The sequence below is a fragment of the Folsomia candida genome, unplaced genomic scaffold (assembly GCF_002217175.1).
Source record: "Folsomia candida strain VU population unplaced genomic scaffold, ASM221717v1 Fcan01_Sc020, whole genome shotgun sequence".
In the NCBI taxonomy this organism is placed as follows: Eukaryota; Metazoa; Arthropoda; class Collembola; order Entomobryomorpha; family Isotomidae; genus Folsomia; species Folsomia candida.
The window spans coordinates 2,192,001-2,209,527 of record NW_019091212.1 but is presented as its reverse complement, the minus strand read 5'-3'; the positions used below and the strand labels follow the sequence as shown (position 1 = coordinate 2,209,527).

Sequence of the window (17,527 nt, the reverse complement as noted above, 5' to 3'; positions counted from 1 at the left end):
TTTGCGTGGAAGAGGTGGTGGATGTTGATGTGATGACTAGCTCAGCTTACACAGCTGAGTTTCTCCATTTCCTCAGTTCTCGAAATAAATTTTACAAAGTGGTCACGTTAATTAGTTGGTAGGATAATTAATTCATCGTCATCATGGGTCTATTTGGAAAATCACCGGAAAGTGATCCAAAAGTTCAGGTAAGATGTCATCATAAAATTGTCTTTTAAGTTTACGTTTGTTTATATTCTATTATGGATGACGAATAATTGCTGACGTCTTTCTTTTTTACTTATGTAGGTGACCGAATGGACAAAAAAGATTCGGAGAGAGTCTACGTCGTTAGATCGTCAAGTCAGAGGTCAGGGTCATGTCACAAGAATATTTCGCCATGTAAAAAAGTTACGTGTGATTTACACATACTTGAAAAAAGTTTTCCTATTCCTATTCTGTAGGAATCCAGAGGGAAGAGGAGAAAATTAAGCGATCTTTGAAGGATGCTGCGAAAAAGGGAGACAAGGACGTATGTCGCGTTTACGCCAAGGAGCTCGTCCGGTCTAAAAAAGCCATTGGAAAACTCTATACCTCTAAAGCCCACCTGAATTCCATACAGATGCATATGAAGGAACAGTTGGGTACGAATTACATCAAATTATTATTTTAAAATATAATAGAATATAAGTAGTTAAACTGGTTTTGTGTTGTGATATATAGCCGTACTGAAGACGACAGGAGCGCTTCAAAAGTCGACCCAAGTAATGCAGTCAGTCCAAGCCCTTGTAAAAATACCGGAAGTTGCAGCTACCATGAGGGAATTATCAAAAGAAATGATGAAGGCTGGGATTTTGGAGGAAATGGTGAACGATACGTTCGAATCCCTTGAAGATCAAGAGGAACTGGAGGAGGCTGCGGATGAGGAAATCGATAACGTAATTTAAGACTTTCTATTCGACAGTCTTTTCGTAATAATTGATTTCTTGGTTTAAAAGTTTAAAGTTTATTTCCTTTCTAGATTTTGTGGGAGGTCACTGCTGGTCAGATTGGAAAAGCTCCTCCCGCAGGGACACGAGCCATGCCTCAAATCGCTCCTCCTGCAGAGGAATCCGAAGACGAAGAGGAAATCGAAAGGATGCAAAACCGTCTGGAGGCCTTAAGGAGTTAAATTGTTGGAAAGTTGAAAAATATGACAACGATGTTGACACGACTTGCCTGTCATCAATTGTAAAATTGAACTGTATAACTCTAATATTAATACCTACCACTACATAACAAGTACTACATAAGATTCATTACTCGCAAAATTTTTGTATGTAAATATGTAACTTATAATTAGTCGTAGAAAATTTTTGCCTTAAAAGGATTCATAACTACTAAATTGTACTGTATAATAATAATAAAAATCCGTCTACTAAAAATTAGTTATGTATGTGGAAAGCAGCAGCGAGTAGCACTTGATACATACATAAATTTTAGCTGTGCAATATTGTCAAAATTAACTAATAATCAGTATTAAGTAAGAAATCCATTATTTTGACGCATGCATTTGTATTCACTGGTACGTACACATATAAATTTCCTTCATATTTCTATTATTGTATTACCTTCTTTGTGCTGGAGACAAAGAATTAGCAAAAACATATTTCAACTTCACAACCTTTCTTATTCAGAACGCGAATCCTGCGATTATATTATTTGCACGTATTTGTCTTTAGGTTAAATATTATATTATTTAATGTGCTACACTATTATTTAAATCTTCATTTTACAGCTCCACAAATAAAACAAAAGCTATTCATCAAGTATGCTAATAGCCATGTTCACTAAATGTGTCTCATTCTTAGTGTCATTTACTTGCACTATTTTACATTCAAATTTGCAGTATTTCTGCGCATAAAGCAAGTTTGCATCCAGAAGGTGTACATAAAATGGGATGGATGGTGTTCAAATTCTAAATTTTCAGACACTTGATGAGAATATTTTTAGTTGCACCACATTATCTTCACCACTTTACTTTAGCTATTAGCAGTGGATGTAGAATTATTGTAGCATTTCGAGGTTTTTGTAGTACTGCAAACCCCAGCAGCTAACAAGGCACGATTTGCATGGGTCGATGGATATCTTAACGAGACGCCTTTACGCAGTGTCTTTTTTTGCGAGGTTTCTCTCCAAGAGAAAGTCAGGAGCGTCCTCTGGTGGGGCTTTGGAAGGCTGGCTGCAGCTAAAAAATCACCAGATTCTTGTCTATTCCTAAATCTAATATTTTGGTTCACGCAGGGCTGATGATTGTTGCTTGTTGTCATTGTCCTTGCTCCAGGCTTAGTCATCATCATCCTTTTTTACCACCACACCAAGCTAAATCTATCACAAAATATTTTATACCTTAGTCACGCACAGTTATTACAAGATTTTCGTCTCGAGATCTCTTCGTTGTCCTCTTTGTTCTTGGTCTTCTTAGTAATCTTGTCCAGACAACGTTCGTTCTCTCGTCCTTGTGAAAGTTAAGGGAAAAGGATAAGTTTTGGTAGGACTAGAAAATGGAAACGTTTCATCTACAGTTTGCCAGATAACCCCCGTCCACGGATGACATTACTTGAAATTATAAGAAACTTGTTGAATATTCATAATAGTAACAAAATGAATTGATTTTGGGCTTTCACTCGATTGTGTTCATCATCTGTCCGAATTAGTTGGGGTGGGTGACATAATAATTGCCAGAATTTGTATATTAGTCGTTCGTATTGTTCCGGCCAGTATTTCTTCAGTGGAACATTAGCAGCACTATGTACGACAAATCTCTTTAAATACGGGTATACGAGATAAGCAGCGTCAGGGAGTCATTTCTCTGGGGACTACTAATTACGGGCTTGAACGAGATTATTAGAAGGTGTGGTACTGGGTGTTCAAAATTTGCATTTTAAAAGGATTTGTATAGCGTGAAATTTTATGAATGTCTTGGTTATTTGCAGTTTACAAAATGCGTGAAGTACGCCAACCTGAGAGGATGGTTGCCGTCCCTATTTCGTACAGGGCTCGAAGGAGAAATGCAACCTATATCAGTTCCTGTACTAAATACACAATGTTCTTTTTCAATTTTCTGTTCTGGGTATGTCGTTTATTTAAGAGTTAGAAGAGTTTATTTTGACTATTTTTTCTATTAATTGTTACAGTTGATTGGCGGAGCGTTGATTGGAATTGGGGTGTATGCGCTAGTTGACCAGTGGCAGACTGGGGATGGTGTTCGAGTCACGGATATAGCAGATATTCTCTTCAATGTAGGTTTAATTATTGCCATCATTGGGGCTGTCATATTCTTCGTCAGCTTTGCGGGTTAGTTGGTCAACATTAAGTGACACTGGGTTTTATAGTATATAAAATATTCTGTGTTGTGCTCTTTAATCTAAAGGCTGCATCGGTGCTCTAAGGGAGAATACGACTTTACTTCAACTGGTGAGAAAACTATAAGAAAGAACTGTCTGTAAATATATATTTGAAAATGTTAAAAAATTGCTATTTTTCTTTCATCTAGTACTCTCTGGCGTTGGTCGTTTTCTTTCTGTTGGAGTTGGGTGTTGCAATCCTGTGTTTCGTCTTTCCTGCCAAAGTTGAAGGTTTTCTTTCTGGACGGATCACTGACAACTTTATTAAAAAATACAGGGAAGATCCAGATTTGCAAAACTTTATAGATTTCATTCAGCAAGAGGTAAGAATGGAGAAGCATAGATGACCAGTTGTTTTTGATTTTGTATTCCAGAACTATGGTGTAAATTTTTTTATTTTGTTTCTGTTACAGTTTCATTGTTGTGGTTTGAGCGCAAGGAGTTATGAAGATTGGTTAGTAACTATTTTATTCATTCGTTAAACATACCATAGTCGTATAACGTTTTTTTGTGCAGGTCTAAAAACGAGTACTTTAACTGCACCGGTCCAGAATTCAATCCAAGTATAGAGAGGTGTGGAGTGCCTTATTCTTGTTGTAAAAATGCAACTGACATGTCTGTAAGTCAATTAATTTTAAAATGAATATGCAATTCCATTACTTCATCCTTTTTTGACTAAATTTGTGCTGTACGATTTTGATAGAGCGGGTTGATAAATATCATGTGCGGATATGGAGTTCAGCGTGAAGCTGTAAGATTGTGTTAATTAGTTACAAACTCCTAAGCATATTAATACATGTTAATATTTTATATGTAATTTTGTTTTTAGGGAGTGACTACGACACCAGTCTTGGTAAAAAAGAATGCATCCTTGCTCCAACACGATCCGAAAGACAAAGTATGGACACAGGGCTGTTTAGAATCTCTAAAATCATGGATCAATCGAAATTTATACATTGTTGCTGGACTCGCTGTAGGGATCGCATTAATGCAGGTTAGTAAATTTAACAAGTATTAGATAAATGCTTTCATTTAGTACAGTTTTCTAACAATGATGTTGTTCTTTTAACTTTTGTACAGTTATTTGTGATGTACCTAGCAAAGTCATTGGAGGGACAAATAGAGCTACAAAAGTCGACTTGATAACGCTCACACAGCAAATACAAAAACTTTAAGTGTTATTCAACAATCATTGTTTTTAGTCTAAGTATTAAGCTTCCGTTCCTTTTTTCGTTGCAATGCATTTTGCCAATAACCTACATACATAAAATGTTATTATTGCTGGTTGGTTAAAGTTAGTAACTAGTGTATGTACGGCATTAATCAACCCTATCTCTCTCACGTGAGTTTTACATACCATGTCAATCATCATCCTCTCATGCAATGCCATTTGGAAGGCATTGCATGAATTTCTCACTAGTCAGTCACAATAATTTATACCCAATATTTAGTATAAAAACAGTTGTTTGTTCTCTGCGATCTTTTTACCGTCTTTTGTATACACAATTTTTTAGTATTTCTTATAGCGTTTAAGTGGATGGTGGAGTTTTATACTGAATGTGCTTCAAGGTATCAATGCTGTGTACATTTTTAACACGATGTTCTGCTTTCTCCACGTCGTCGACCGTTCCAGTAACGTAGTAATGAGCAATAATACTTAGCAATGCATGTATTTAGTCTGTTCCGCTTATCATTCCTGGGACCACACCAACCCTTCATCATGAATCTGTCATTACTACAAATAAACGTAAAAATATTATATAATTTCTCGTATTTATAATATCCATTTTTATGTACACACCGGGAGACTTTTGTGATAACCAATCCAACAATTTTGAAATTATTTAAAGAGTATTGTTACACAGTTCTCGATGTTGAATCATTACCATTGAAAAGGAATAAACATTTTGGATGTTTTTTGATATGGATGGATGTTTGTGCACTTTGTTCTCCTGATCGCATATTGTGTATTCCTTAGTTTTGCCTAGAGTGAAAGTAAAATTAGGATACATATTTCTCTCAGTCTAAAATAAATATGCAGTCCAGTCATGTATGCATATCTTAGAAAGTCATATTTATCTATTGTGCACGAACTTGTGTGGGAAGGGAACAACATTAAAATTAGAATATCAATGTCCAAGATACATGAGTTTTTCCATTCTGTAATCTAAATATGGCATTCTAAACGAGCGTGAGAAAAGCGTCACACGATTGTCATGCAGTTAACTCAAGTGGCGACAAATTGGAAATATTCTTGAATTGTTAACTCGGATGGTTGACTGGTACAGGCATTTTATTTCACTTTGTTATTTGCTCCCTCAGGGATGAAAGATCGAAAAACTGTACCCAATTAGAAATGCTTGTACCCTGGGGAAAAAGTTTTAAATGTAAGGATCTATGTACAAATTCTGGATGAAATGTATTTTTGTAGATCTTTTTATCGAGAATGACTTTCCAAGGAGAAATCTAATATGTGTAGGCCTACGTTTATCAATTGCATCCATGTACTCATTATTCTTGTACGATTTCCTTAAACGATGTCGGATAGCAACGGTATGACGCAATTGCATCCACGCAAATTTTACATTTTCTTCTCCTTTAGCACTTCCATCAAGAGGCAAATGTTACATATGCATTGTGCAAAATCAAAGCCTTCTCCGAATTATACGCTTCATTACGGATCATGCTCATGCTGGATGATATATTTTATAATGGGTGAGCTGAGCTACAGTACGAATAAGCAGTGTATTACTGTTTGCCAGTTGCTTCGAGTACATGCATTCTCGGAAAACAATTTATTAAATTGAGTTGTTTTTTTTGCAACTATGTGAAATGAGCAAATCCAGGCACACATTCAGTTTGAAAGAGTGTTAGAGTTTTACTTTTCCTTCACTTTCTTGTTATTTCATTTTATGAAACCCCAGGACAAACAGGGAAGTATGGAGAAAAAGTTAGATTTTAGGGAAAGAAAGGCCTGGAGCCATTGCTCATGATTAAGTTTATCATGCTCACATTTCAAAAGACAGGAAATTCATTATTATTCGTTTTCCACGTTATTTTTATCCGTTAAAGCATTATATAAAACCAATTGAAATTATCCCGTTTAGGAAATTGGAATAAGTTTAATATCACTGGAAACACCACTGGACAATGCTAAGTACTGTCTAAAAATAAACACAAAAAGCCTGTGCAAACGACATTGATCTCACAATACGCAAGGATTTACATGTAAAATGCACCACGCTATTAAACTAGGACAGAAGCTTTTATCAATTTGTACTTGACTTTCATACTGGTCGAGGAAAGGAAAGACTTTAATCAAGGCTCAGCATGCATCCTGTCAGACGAGTTCATAATACGTGTGTTTTTGTTCGTGTGAGACTAGGAAAGGCGGATGTGGTGGGTGGGCATGGTCTGCAAGGCTAAAAAATTTTCCCATAGAAAGACTGTGGCCGGATGAAAACTCTCCGAAGCCTTTTTTTCACAAAGACTTACTTTTGCCATGAGAGATGCAGTGGCAGTTCTGCTACAAATGTACCAAGTCGGTCGGTTCGTGGTGGCGAGGAAGAAGTTGGTGTTGATGATGTTGTTCATGATTCTTGACAGGTCCGTCTTCCATCTACGATAGTGAGAGTCCCACTGTGTGAGACTCGGCAATATGAGTGCAACTTTCACTCGACCCGACATTATCGATGCGACGCGACAGCTTTTCACTCTTACACTGTGTAACTTTCGTAATTTAATGAATTCTTCAAAGGGTTGGGGAAAGGTTATGTTTTTATTGCGTGTCTCACACAATCAATAGGAATTCTTCGACCAACTGGAAACTTTTGTGGGTGGGGGATACGTACGTAGGATGCCAAGAATAGTAACAAGAGGAAGAACATGCCACGACGGGTGCTAGTTTAGAAACCACCTGTGTCCTGATGTAGCATGCTACATCAGGACAATGGACTACCTACATGTAAAGTAAGTTCGTTTTAAGGAGAGATTTTCTTCAATAATCCGCTTATGCAGATGTATTATTATATTGGCTCTGTTGGATCCACCCAGACAACAAATTCTCTAAAATTGGACTGAATCTTGCAAAATTGTGTATGAATTTAAACTTATATTTATGTAGTCGTGTGTTTGTAAGCTCATTGGGACGACGGGGAAGGAAAAATGTGAAATCTCGTCTTCAAGAAATGGTTGTTGAATGTCAAGCAGGAATTAGTCTGCTTAAGGTTAGGATAAATTTTTAAAATGGGATACATCTCCTAGTGCTCAAGGAGTGTTTAGGGATGTATTTTTGTCCATGTAATAATAACTCTTCACATAAAACCTCCCACTTGTACTCCGCCTCAGTCGGAAGAAAGGTCTGAACAGAATCTCAACAGAAGGCCAACATTAAGCCAAAGAATAAAAGTATTTGGTCGAAATAAATTCAAAAGGATTAAGACATCTCTCTCTCTCTCGTTGTGGACGGAATGGGATAAAATGTGGTGATGAATGAGCAAGAGTGGCTTCAAGTGCTACTATCTATCTCTAAGGAGGAGAGTACGCCAACCTGATAATGACAGATCTTGATGTCCTTTGGATATATGGTAGTACCCCCTCTGAAAGTAAAAAGTGTGAAGCGGTTTGATGCCATGGCCCAATTTACGCCCGTCACACCCCTTTGAAGGCGCGCCCGATGCCAAACTAACTGCACTAAAAAATTCGCCAAAAATCCAATTTTGTTCGGATTTTCATAATAGTTACATATTTATGATCCCAAATAGTTGCTTTATCATATCTGATATCAATCTGAACTTTTTTGGAATTTTGAATTTTTTCAAGCCATGCCCTTTTCAGGAAATATTCGAAAATATTGAAAATTTCTGAAAAGTTAATTTTACAACTGAATATGATAAAGGGACTATCTGGGATCATAAATATGTAACTATTATGAAAATCCGAACAAAATTGGATTTTTGGCGAATTTTTTAGTGCAGTTAGTTTGGCATCGGGCGCGCCTTCAAAGGGGTGTGACGGGCGTAAATTGGGCCATGGCATCAAACCGCTTCACACTTTTTACTTTCAGAGGGGGTACTACCATATATCCAAAGGACATCAAGATCTGTCATTATCAGGTTGGCGTACTCTCCTCCTAAATGCGTTGCTTAGAACTCGACTGGGATGACTTGTGGTTAGAACAGGACGACCGAGAAGACGGAATAAAATAATGTGCAGCAGTAGCATTTGAAGAGACAGAGAGAGAAAGTTGCTGCCTTTTTCTCTCAAAATGCATTCAAGAATTGACCATCACCCAACCCACGAGAAGATGAGGGCAAAGATCGAGCAGAGATAACACCACCACTGACACAATATTTCACAGCATTTTAACAAAGCTACACCCCTCGAGTCAGGCCAATAAGAAGTGAAATGTCTCAAATTCTTGAGGGAGGGTATGTACTTAAGTACATATGTATGCATGTTGTCGCATAGTTGGTTTTCTCGGGCGTCTCTTTACTATTGCTCCTCGTCCTACGTACGTACAGCTCTCCTTCCTAAAGTTCTCCTTTTCATCTCAACTTTCTCCCTCATCATTCATTTCAAAAGCTTTCATTTCATCACTTGACAAGATTTGTGATTGATATTTCTGCCTGAAATATACTTTTCTTCCTTGATTTCATATAATCGTCATCACCTCCCCCAATACCTGCGTGTTTTAAGGAGAGTAATGCCTTTTTGTAATGGTGACAACAGCACCACCCCTCAAACTTGTGATGATGGTTCTGTAACCCTGAAAATATGGGATGGTTGTCATTAAGAAGGAGGTGAAGATATAGGTGCATGGCAGACAAATACAAAACTGCCCAGAAATAGATAAAGAATCTTGGCAACTTTCTGAACCACTATTGCCCCAGAAAATATTTTGGATGGAGACCTTTCACCTAAATAATCTTTGAGAAAGACATTTGGAAGTAGTTTCAATGATGATGATGACGACTTTGTACATGCTCCAGATTTATCGCCGAGACGACGAATGGGAAATACAGATATTTATTTCAGCAGCAGACGACCTTCATTTAGCAAGTACGTAGTCCCACTGCAACAAAGCCACTCGCGTTCTCCTATTAGCGGTTTGCTAGACTTTCGTCTTTGCTTTCCTTCTGCCGCTACTACGAAAAGTAAGCATGGGTTGGTTTGGTCTGCGAGAACCATGAAATCGACAGAAGGGCATGGACCAATTCACGACTATTTACTCACTTGCTCCAATAACAACCACAACACACTTTAACGGTAATGAGCTCAACTGCTCAATCCCGTCGAAAATAGGAGGCGATAAGAAAACCAAGAGTTTTTCACAGTAGGTACTCCTTCATTACTCTAATGGAGTTGTTGGCCGATCTCCCATGCTATCCAGCAACGTTGTCTTCGTAGTCAGCAGAATGGTTGCAGAGCTTGATGTTGCGGTAGCTAAGGTTTCGCCATAACCAACTGTCACGCAACATTATTTACATTTTCTGCTAATGGTGTTCAATTGAAGGATGGCGACGCGGAGAAGTTGACTCGCCGGACATCATCCATCCTGATCAACATTAACGTGTGGCATGTGACGACGACGAGGGTGGTGATTATGAAGGAATAAGAGGCAGGTCAGGTTCAGGGACTGCTATTTCGGTACCTCCTTTGTTTTACAGCGTCCCCGATGGATGGAGAGCTAAATACATAGGATTCGAACCTCAACGTGACGACATGAGCTACTGCCTCTGGTTTGTGGTTGACTACTTAATAATAATATCTCGGCAGGCGTGTTTTGTTATTTACGTACGTGCTGGAAATGCGGAGGCTGGGGTCATTTTCTTGAGCCCTTGATACTTTCTCTGCCCAGGATCAGTTCACATTTTTCGGCTGAAATATTGCCCAAGAACGTGACCAAACTTACAGCATGACGTTGGTTTTTGCTCCTTTGGGGAATCCTATTCTGAAATTAATTCAAATAATATTCCGAATTTACAATGCCTCTGTGAGAATTTGAAAAGTTGGAGTAGTGACGACAACCTTATTGAGTCAACGAGTTGTAGGGAAAGCTGACCTGTAAGAAGGAAGGGTTGCACTTGTTTGATGCAGCAGGATGCTCAATCACCATCACCAAATGGGGAACATTATCATAAAATGTTGTTTGTTATCCACTCTGCTGGGATTTGCCAGATGGGCGAAATTAATGGGGTGTGTTGATTGAGACATTGTTAACGGTGGGGAAAAATGGGATGATAGTGAGCAGTTAACAATTTACCAGAGGATGAAAGTAGGTATAGGATCAATTTTAAAATGGATTGCTCGATAAATTTCCTTGAAATGTCCCAGTTGGAGCTAAATCATACGGAAGAACACTTCCATTCTTTCTCCAAGACAGGAGAGGAAGGAAGAGGAGGAAGTAGTCTTTGCCAACTAAGTAGCAGCTGGAGCGAAGGGTTACTCAAACAATTCGACGACAATTTTCTTGTCTAGCCATTGAGTGAAATCGAGTCATGAAAGTTGTTAAAGTTGCACGTAAATTGTATGAATTGTAAGAATGGATCTTATCAGTTGTTAAATAATTAACGAAACTTTCATCCTTATCGGTACACAATTCGTGTCAAATACGATTTGTAACTTGGGTCGGAAATTTGCTAAGGTACTAAAATGCATATGACCATAATACAAACAATGAATGCCAGTACATATTACTTATGCAATACGTATGCACAATGCACAAAGTAACGGTTACATGAGAGAAAGTATGAACTCCTAATACTAATACTTCTTTTGAGTATTCGAGTTTCAGCATTTGATCAGCACAACCGAAATCCAGAACATGTAAAATTAGCCAGAATTACAAATTGTTTGAGAGTTTGGACAATAACAAACTTTTTCCTTGCAGGGATTGCACATTACAATTAATTGTCCTCTTATTTGTCAACATCACCCTAAATCTCTTCACTGCTGGCGTAATTATGCATGCAGACAAGGAGCGTGATGATGCACAAGAGTTTAATTGTGCTATTGTTGTTTGAAAAGTTATTTCTGCCCCATTGTGTGCTCATGCATACACACTTGCATTACCCAAAGAGCACTTGAATACAAGTTTTGCTAAAATACCTACGAGTATTTACTTCCACTTGTTTGGCACCGACTGAAGTGAACAGCTCAAAAAGTAAATTGAAAGTGCAGACTCGAAGGAGGTAGGAACCTGCTCTTTCTCCCGTTTCCTTTGTACTCTGGGCTTTGCGCGTATGCACCATTTGATTGATTTGAAACTAACAATGACTCGGATGCGATTTGAAATAATTCCAAAGAAGAGAGGAGAGTTAAGCAAAAGTCGGGATGAGTAGAAAGTGAGCTCAACCGAGGGGAAAATAGGCCACATCCAAAAAGGCCCTTCGTCGTTGTGTTCCTTCAGAATTCCAAAGAATGAAGACGGATTTCTTACAAGAGAATCATTAAAGATCAGGAGGAGAATCGAATAAGAATAAATGAATGCGTGGACGAAATCATCGTGGTATTTCCATTTCTATCAAAACAGTGGGGGCTGGGCTGGAGTCGTAGGAGAAAAGTCACACAAAGTCGTCAGGCAGAGATTGATTCTCTTGGAAATATCTCAATCAGAAGGAAGAGATGAGATCTATCTCTTTCTTTCTCTCCCTGCTTTATGTAATCTGACAGTTGGAAAGTGCTGTTCGTACGTGATGGGAGATGATGATGACGACCACGTCATGGTGGTGTCTGCTGGTAGGTGATCTTGGATCAGACACAATCTGTGAAGTCGCACAGCTTCTTGACGCAAGGTATTCCTCTTCCTGAGAGCAGGGTTTCTCATTATATTTACATAGCTGTGTGTCTGTGTTTTGGACTTTTTCTTAAAGTTTCCAATGTGATGTATAAAATCATGAGGTGGTAAAAACACTGTTTAAAACTGAATATCTTAAAAACACATTGTGTACTTGAGAACTCTGCGCCTTATTGTCGTGGAACCGTCTGATTCTGAATATGCGGAAACGTAGCGCGTGGGCAAGCAATGGAAATTCAAAGGTCTCCAATCCGATTTTTACACCTTTTCAACCCTCTCTGGCTCAGATGAGGCTTCTCCACATGCGAATTTACTCCGGATATGCGACCGACTTTTAGGACGAGGAAAATGGTCCTGGTTCTTAGTTCTGCAACCATTTATACAATCCAGCTCAAGGTTGACTTACTTTTTCTGTTCTCAAGTCACACACAAGAATTTCAATTCCTCCTTCAACAAATGAGTTTCTGATGCAAATCCCACACGTAGGGTGCTCTTGTTCGTCTTCGTCTTAAGCGAGATGCAAAATTATATATGCATATTAAAATCTAATCTAGTTGTCCAAAAAGTTTATAACTTTGGACGGGACAGATTATCCTTAATGAGGACTTTCTTTCGTACGAATGCTTACATGGTAGCATAGCCTGGAAAATGGTCAGCTTAATATCGTCACACTTTCTCCACACCCAGATGCTCCTCAGTGGCTTATGTAGGCTTTACACTGCAAAAAGTAAATACGTTTTATGACTTGCCACGCGTCACAAAGTTGAAGAAATTGAGAAACGTGCTAATATTCTTTCCACAAAGTTTTGGAGATACACACGCACCTTATGTAATTCAGGTGGTGCAGTTGGTTCTGTTTGTTACGTGATGGTGGCAAAATTTTTGAGGACATATTCCTCTAAAGCATGTTGGACAAGGAGTGGAACCAAACTTCTATGTTTTATCCAAATGATCCAGCTAATCAAATATTCAAGCCCCCCAAGTGATTCCAACTTTTTTGTTTGCTTATACAATTCTTAGACTGATCCTGAGTGGCTTTTCTTGCTCCGTGTAGATTTATATTGCTGCTCCTGCTGCACGAGTTGTTTGCGTCTTTCTCTACCTCCCGAACGAGAATTATGCTCTTTTTGATCCATGAAAGGTTTCCTAATATGAAATGTGTAACATAATTACTCTAGTTTGCCACTCATAATTAGAAAATGTCAATAGTTTTTTCTCCGAAAATAGTTGTTTACTTCTTAAATAGTTGAAATACTTGCATTGTGAAGAAGAAAATGAAATGAACTTTCGCAATTTTTCAATTACAAAAGTATTTCAAACTTGCAAAATGTCTGAACTGCAGAGAAATAAGTCGAATTGGGGAAAAATGTAAAGGATTTGAAAGGTTTAATACATTAATTGCACACGCTTTGTGATCCTATTTTTTGACATTGGAAAACGACCTCCGGGGATTGTGGTCAGGTTTCAAGTAGTCTCAAGTTAATTTTAATTTCGAAAAGTGTTTTGAAGTAATAGACACGACAAGTCGCCAATAAATTTCTGCGTCGTAGGGTCAGCTTCTGTTTTTACACGCTTCTCAAATATATATCTGCTTTTGGCATCACATGACCAAAGGCAGGTGTAGAATGGTGGTGACGCCATGACCCATGTGAACATAGCAACATACTAGGAACTTACATACGTAGGAACTCGATATGGATCTTTGTCTGTCAGGATGATTACGATATTGCGGAACAACATTCATATTGGATCAATTGAACAAAGTGCTTAATGGCAGGGCTAAAAAATGTCACCCGGAGACTATCTCACATGACATTTGGAGGAGAGTGGAAGGGTCAAATCCTTTGTACTTTTATCATTTCATTTCGAGATTGGAACAACAGAATTGACAGGAAATCAGCTCAACTGAAGTCTCGGGGAGGACCGAGCCCCTGGCAAATTAACGTCCATCCACTAGCACCACCACCACCAATATCACCGCTGATCCTGAGAGAAAGCATTGACTTTGAGCTGAAGCAAGAACCACAATCCACCCACGACCGAAACACGGGTTTTAAATTAAACGCCTTGTACTTCTTTGAGGCCTGATGACTTTTGTGGACGATGGCGAAATGAAATGGGTATATCATGGCGAATTTTGGTGCGTGGAGTTTATAAGGATATCCGCCGCTGCTGCCAGTCATTTCCCACGCTAAAATTGGGAACAAGGCATTTCAGGAATTTATCCGCACAACAAAAGGCACACGTGCATATTATTATTTAGCAAGAGCACAGATTGTGACGACATATACGAGGTGGAGGAGGAAATGGAAAATATTGTCTAATGTGGTCTTCAAATTGGAATGATCAGGCTTATTTCTTTGTGTCCGCCGCTTGTAAACACAGCATTCATAGGTCTCAAGTGGTTCTGGTGAAATGTTTGTTATGGTTGTGCTCCTTCTTTCCAGTTCACCAACTCGTACTTTTCCGGGCACAAGAGTTCTTGAACGGCTTGCAAATTTGAAAAGATGTCACAAAAAGTTGTGCCAGATTCTCATCTTAAATTGAAAAGAAAATCCCTGTTTAAAATTCTACAATCGTGAGAAATCGGCTGACAATAACAGACGAAATTGAGCAGAATCTTATTCCATCAGCAAAAATGGTGATTGTGGACAATGTTGGAAACGAATAATCGGTAATGCAGCCAAAGGAAGATTTTATTATTATTAAGCAAAGAACGATCGCCCAAACTCCGAAAGAGGAATATGGAAATAAGTACGGCTACACTGAGCGAGGACATCTCCTCCTTGAATAATGGATGAGTTGCATTGCAACTTTATGTACAACAAGATGGATGGATATTGTATGTACGCATAAACTATTTCGAGGATTTGGACGACGGACAATCCGAATTCTTAACAACTTCTTTTCCTTGATGGTATGAATAAACATGTTCGGAGGACTTGGGCACAATTCCCCCTCTGCGTCAACATTGATTAATTGCGGCACGTGTTCCAATAATTGTTTGGGACGAGGAGGAAAGTGCCTCTCGTCCCGAGATTGAGGAATTTCTGAGTCATTTGTAACATCATCATGTTTACCGAGCAGGAGGTGAAAGGATGTCGACGAGGTCTCTTAACGACCAAATAACTAACCTGTGCATATGACACAAGAAGAAGGCGTGGGCATTTACAAATATGCACGCATTTAGTAGTAGCATAGCATGTTGAAGTATGTAGGAATTCCTGTCAATTTATGTATTTTGATGATTGAAGAGGAAATTTGTGATTATTAGATAATGCCACACATTAAGTGAAATTGCATGAAAATTTAAGGACTAACTTGTAAGTAAATGTTCTTGATAGCATTTTAAAGCCACCACTTTTATTAACTTTTTCTACACTATTTACTCCATACATGCATACTTTGTGTTGCAAATATTTTGTCCACTACTAAACTTGTACTTACGTACGCAGGCCTATTTTGGTAGTAAAGTTCTTATTCGTTGTAACCAGTCTCAACCAGAGTACTGCTCTTCGTCTGGTTGTAAATAAATAGCTGATGCCTGCAATTTATTTGGTCCCGCAAGCGCGACGGAAATTAAACCCGTCTGCAACCAATCTATATCCAGGATGGGCGCCACAGATTTATTCATTTATCAAGACCATGAAGATTTCGGATTCTCACGAGACACATGTAAAGGTATCCAAACTTAGGCTAAACAGCAGCTCGACCCAAAGTCAGTAGTGGTATGACAATTTAATGCCAAACCGACCACCGTAATTTGGGTAGGTAGTCAGAAGAGCAAGAGTGAAATGCCTTTTCGCCACCAGTTTAAACTTTAAACGGATAGGTCCAAGTTTAGATACATGCATCTACTCAACTGTGGTTGGAATACTTGTGTTGTACTACAGGTCTTCTCAAGATGAAGATGGATGCTCTCCTGGTGGGGGTAATAAGTATCGTGTCAGGCTTGATCTTCATGCACCAGGCAAACAAAGGATTCCCAATTATCCGCGTAGTACTTTTTGGTGAAAAGTTGAAGACGGAATGAAAAAAAACTTTGCTGGTGGAACGCCAAAGCTCGTTCCACATGTTGACCTTGACTACATACAAGTGCATCGTTCGTTTATCCAAACCGTCGATGTGATAAAAGGGGAAAACTATATTCATTAATACGTCAACTTAAAAATCAATTATTCATCTGAAATTGCGGTTTAAGTCAATTTTGAAAGAAACCCGACAAAGTTGTTGGCGACACAATACGTAGGAAAAGCTCGTTAAGTATTACAAATACTTTACTTATTTTTCTAGTCAAATGCACAGGTACCCAAATTGTTCAATTTATAGAAACTTTCGAGGCACGAGGCATAGAAAACGTACAATAAAGTGACGCACAGAAAAAGTACCTATCAAAAACGTTTACTTTATAAATAGTCCTTAATTTTGCATTCCCTTTCTCTTAATGTGTGTCATTATCTAATAATCACAAATTTCCTCTTCAATCATGCAATACATAATTGGTAGGAATTCTTACTTATGAAATTTCTGCACAATCAATCAACAACAACGAATGATGATAAATGAGACTCGTCACTGTTGTAGCGTTCCATAAGATTTTTATAACTTTTTCCCCCGAGTAACCTTCAAACTTGCAGTTATTTAGTTGGATCGTTAGTGTAATTGTGAAAGTTAGTATTTCTGTGGGTTGTTGCTTGGATCAGGTGCAAGGACAAGCACGTGAATGAGGGGGCGAAAGTGTGATAATACGAATGCAGAACATAACATGTTGTGGATATTATTGTTGTTATCGTACATTTCAAATCAAACTAATACACACCACGGAATGTATTCAATTAGATAATAACAAGCCAAAAAAATTGTCCGATTTTGTTGATGAATTCAAGAGGAAGGGAAAACAGTGTGTGTATGTGTGTGTGTGCCAAGTATTTACGTACGTACATAGGCTGCGTTTGCCGATGTCCGTGACCAAGTGAGGAAATTGGACCCGACTTGTGAAGGTGGCCCAAGAGAAAAGAAAGCAGAAAATCCCTCCACGGTATTTTTTGTCGGCTGCTCGACTTTGCTGATTTCTCTACTTTGACCGTGCCAAAAAGTGGAGAAGTAAGTGTATGAATAGCCGGAGGTTTTATCCCGCAGCAATTTCTGCTTGGTTCAGGAAATGACATCAGATCAATGGGATCCTTTTATTCGTTACTACTCTTCCCACCATGTTCCGTAGCCCGAGAGAGAGAGAGAGGAGAAAAATTGGGAACTTTGAGGAATGGTTTGATTCATTGTAAGCAGATGACAATTTATAGCCACTCAGCAGCAAGAGAAGGAATCTCACCAAACCAGCAAGAATTTAGTCCACTTGCTAAGCTCA

The 17,527-nt window shown here is 38.5% G+C and overlaps 2 protein-coding genes across 2 annotated transcripts; both read left to right on the top strand.

The window, feature by feature from the left end:
- LOC110857977 (charged multivesicular body protein 3) lies at window positions 1-1,809 on the top strand. The gene is made up of 5 exons (XM_022106592.2): window positions 1-188; window positions 289-349; window positions 444-623; window positions 703-917; window positions 1,001-1,809. The coding sequence occupies exons 1-5, from the start codon at window positions 144-146 to the stop codon at window positions 1,148-1,150; spliced, it is 651 nt and encodes a 216-aa protein (XP_021962284.1). The 5' UTR covers window positions 1-143; the 3' UTR covers window positions 1,151-1,809.
- Window positions 1,810-2,217: 408 nt separating this feature from the next.
- Window positions 2,218-5,287, top strand: LOC110858140 (tetraspanin-33). Its single transcript, XM_022106815.2, has 10 exons — window positions 2,218-2,872; window positions 2,955-3,091; window positions 3,156-3,315; window positions 3,392-3,435; window positions 3,515-3,688; window positions 3,779-3,819; window positions 3,882-3,984; window positions 4,069-4,116; window positions 4,195-4,359; window positions 4,446-5,287. The coding sequence occupies exons 2-10, from the start codon at window positions 2,963-2,965 to the stop codon at window positions 4,506-4,508; spliced, it is 927 nt and encodes a 308-aa protein (XP_021962507.1). The 5' UTR covers window positions 2,218-2,872; window positions 2,955-2,962; the 3' UTR covers window positions 4,509-5,287.
- Window positions 5,288-17,527: the final 12,240 nt, after the last annotated feature.

Excerpts from the sequence above, each read along its gene's own strand:
- LOC110857977 (XM_022106592.2), top strand. The coding sequence starts at position 144 with ATGGGTCTATTTGGAAAATCACCGGAAAGTGATCCAAAAGTTCAG. Across the intron at positions 189-288 it reads AAAGTGATCCAAAAGTTCAG|GTGACCGAATGGACAAAAAA; the intron begins GTAAGATGTCAT and ends TTACTTATGTAG. Across the intron at positions 918-1,000 it reads CGGATGAGGAAATCGATAAC|ATTTTGTGGGAGGTCACTGC; the intron begins GTAATTTAAGAC and ends TTTCCTTTCTAG.
- LOC110858140 (XM_022106815.2), top strand. The coding sequence starts at position 2,963 with ATGCGTGAAGTACGCCAACCTGAGAGGATGGTTGCCGTCCCTATTTCG. Across the intron at positions 3,092-3,155 it reads TTTTCAATTTTCTGTTCTGG|TTGATTGGCGGAGCGTTGAT; the intron begins GTATGTCGTTTA and ends TAATTGTTACAG. Across the intron at positions 3,820-3,881 it reads GCAAGGAGTTATGAAGATTG|GTCTAAAAACGAGTACTTTA; the intron begins GTTAGTAACTAT and ends TTTTTTGTGCAG.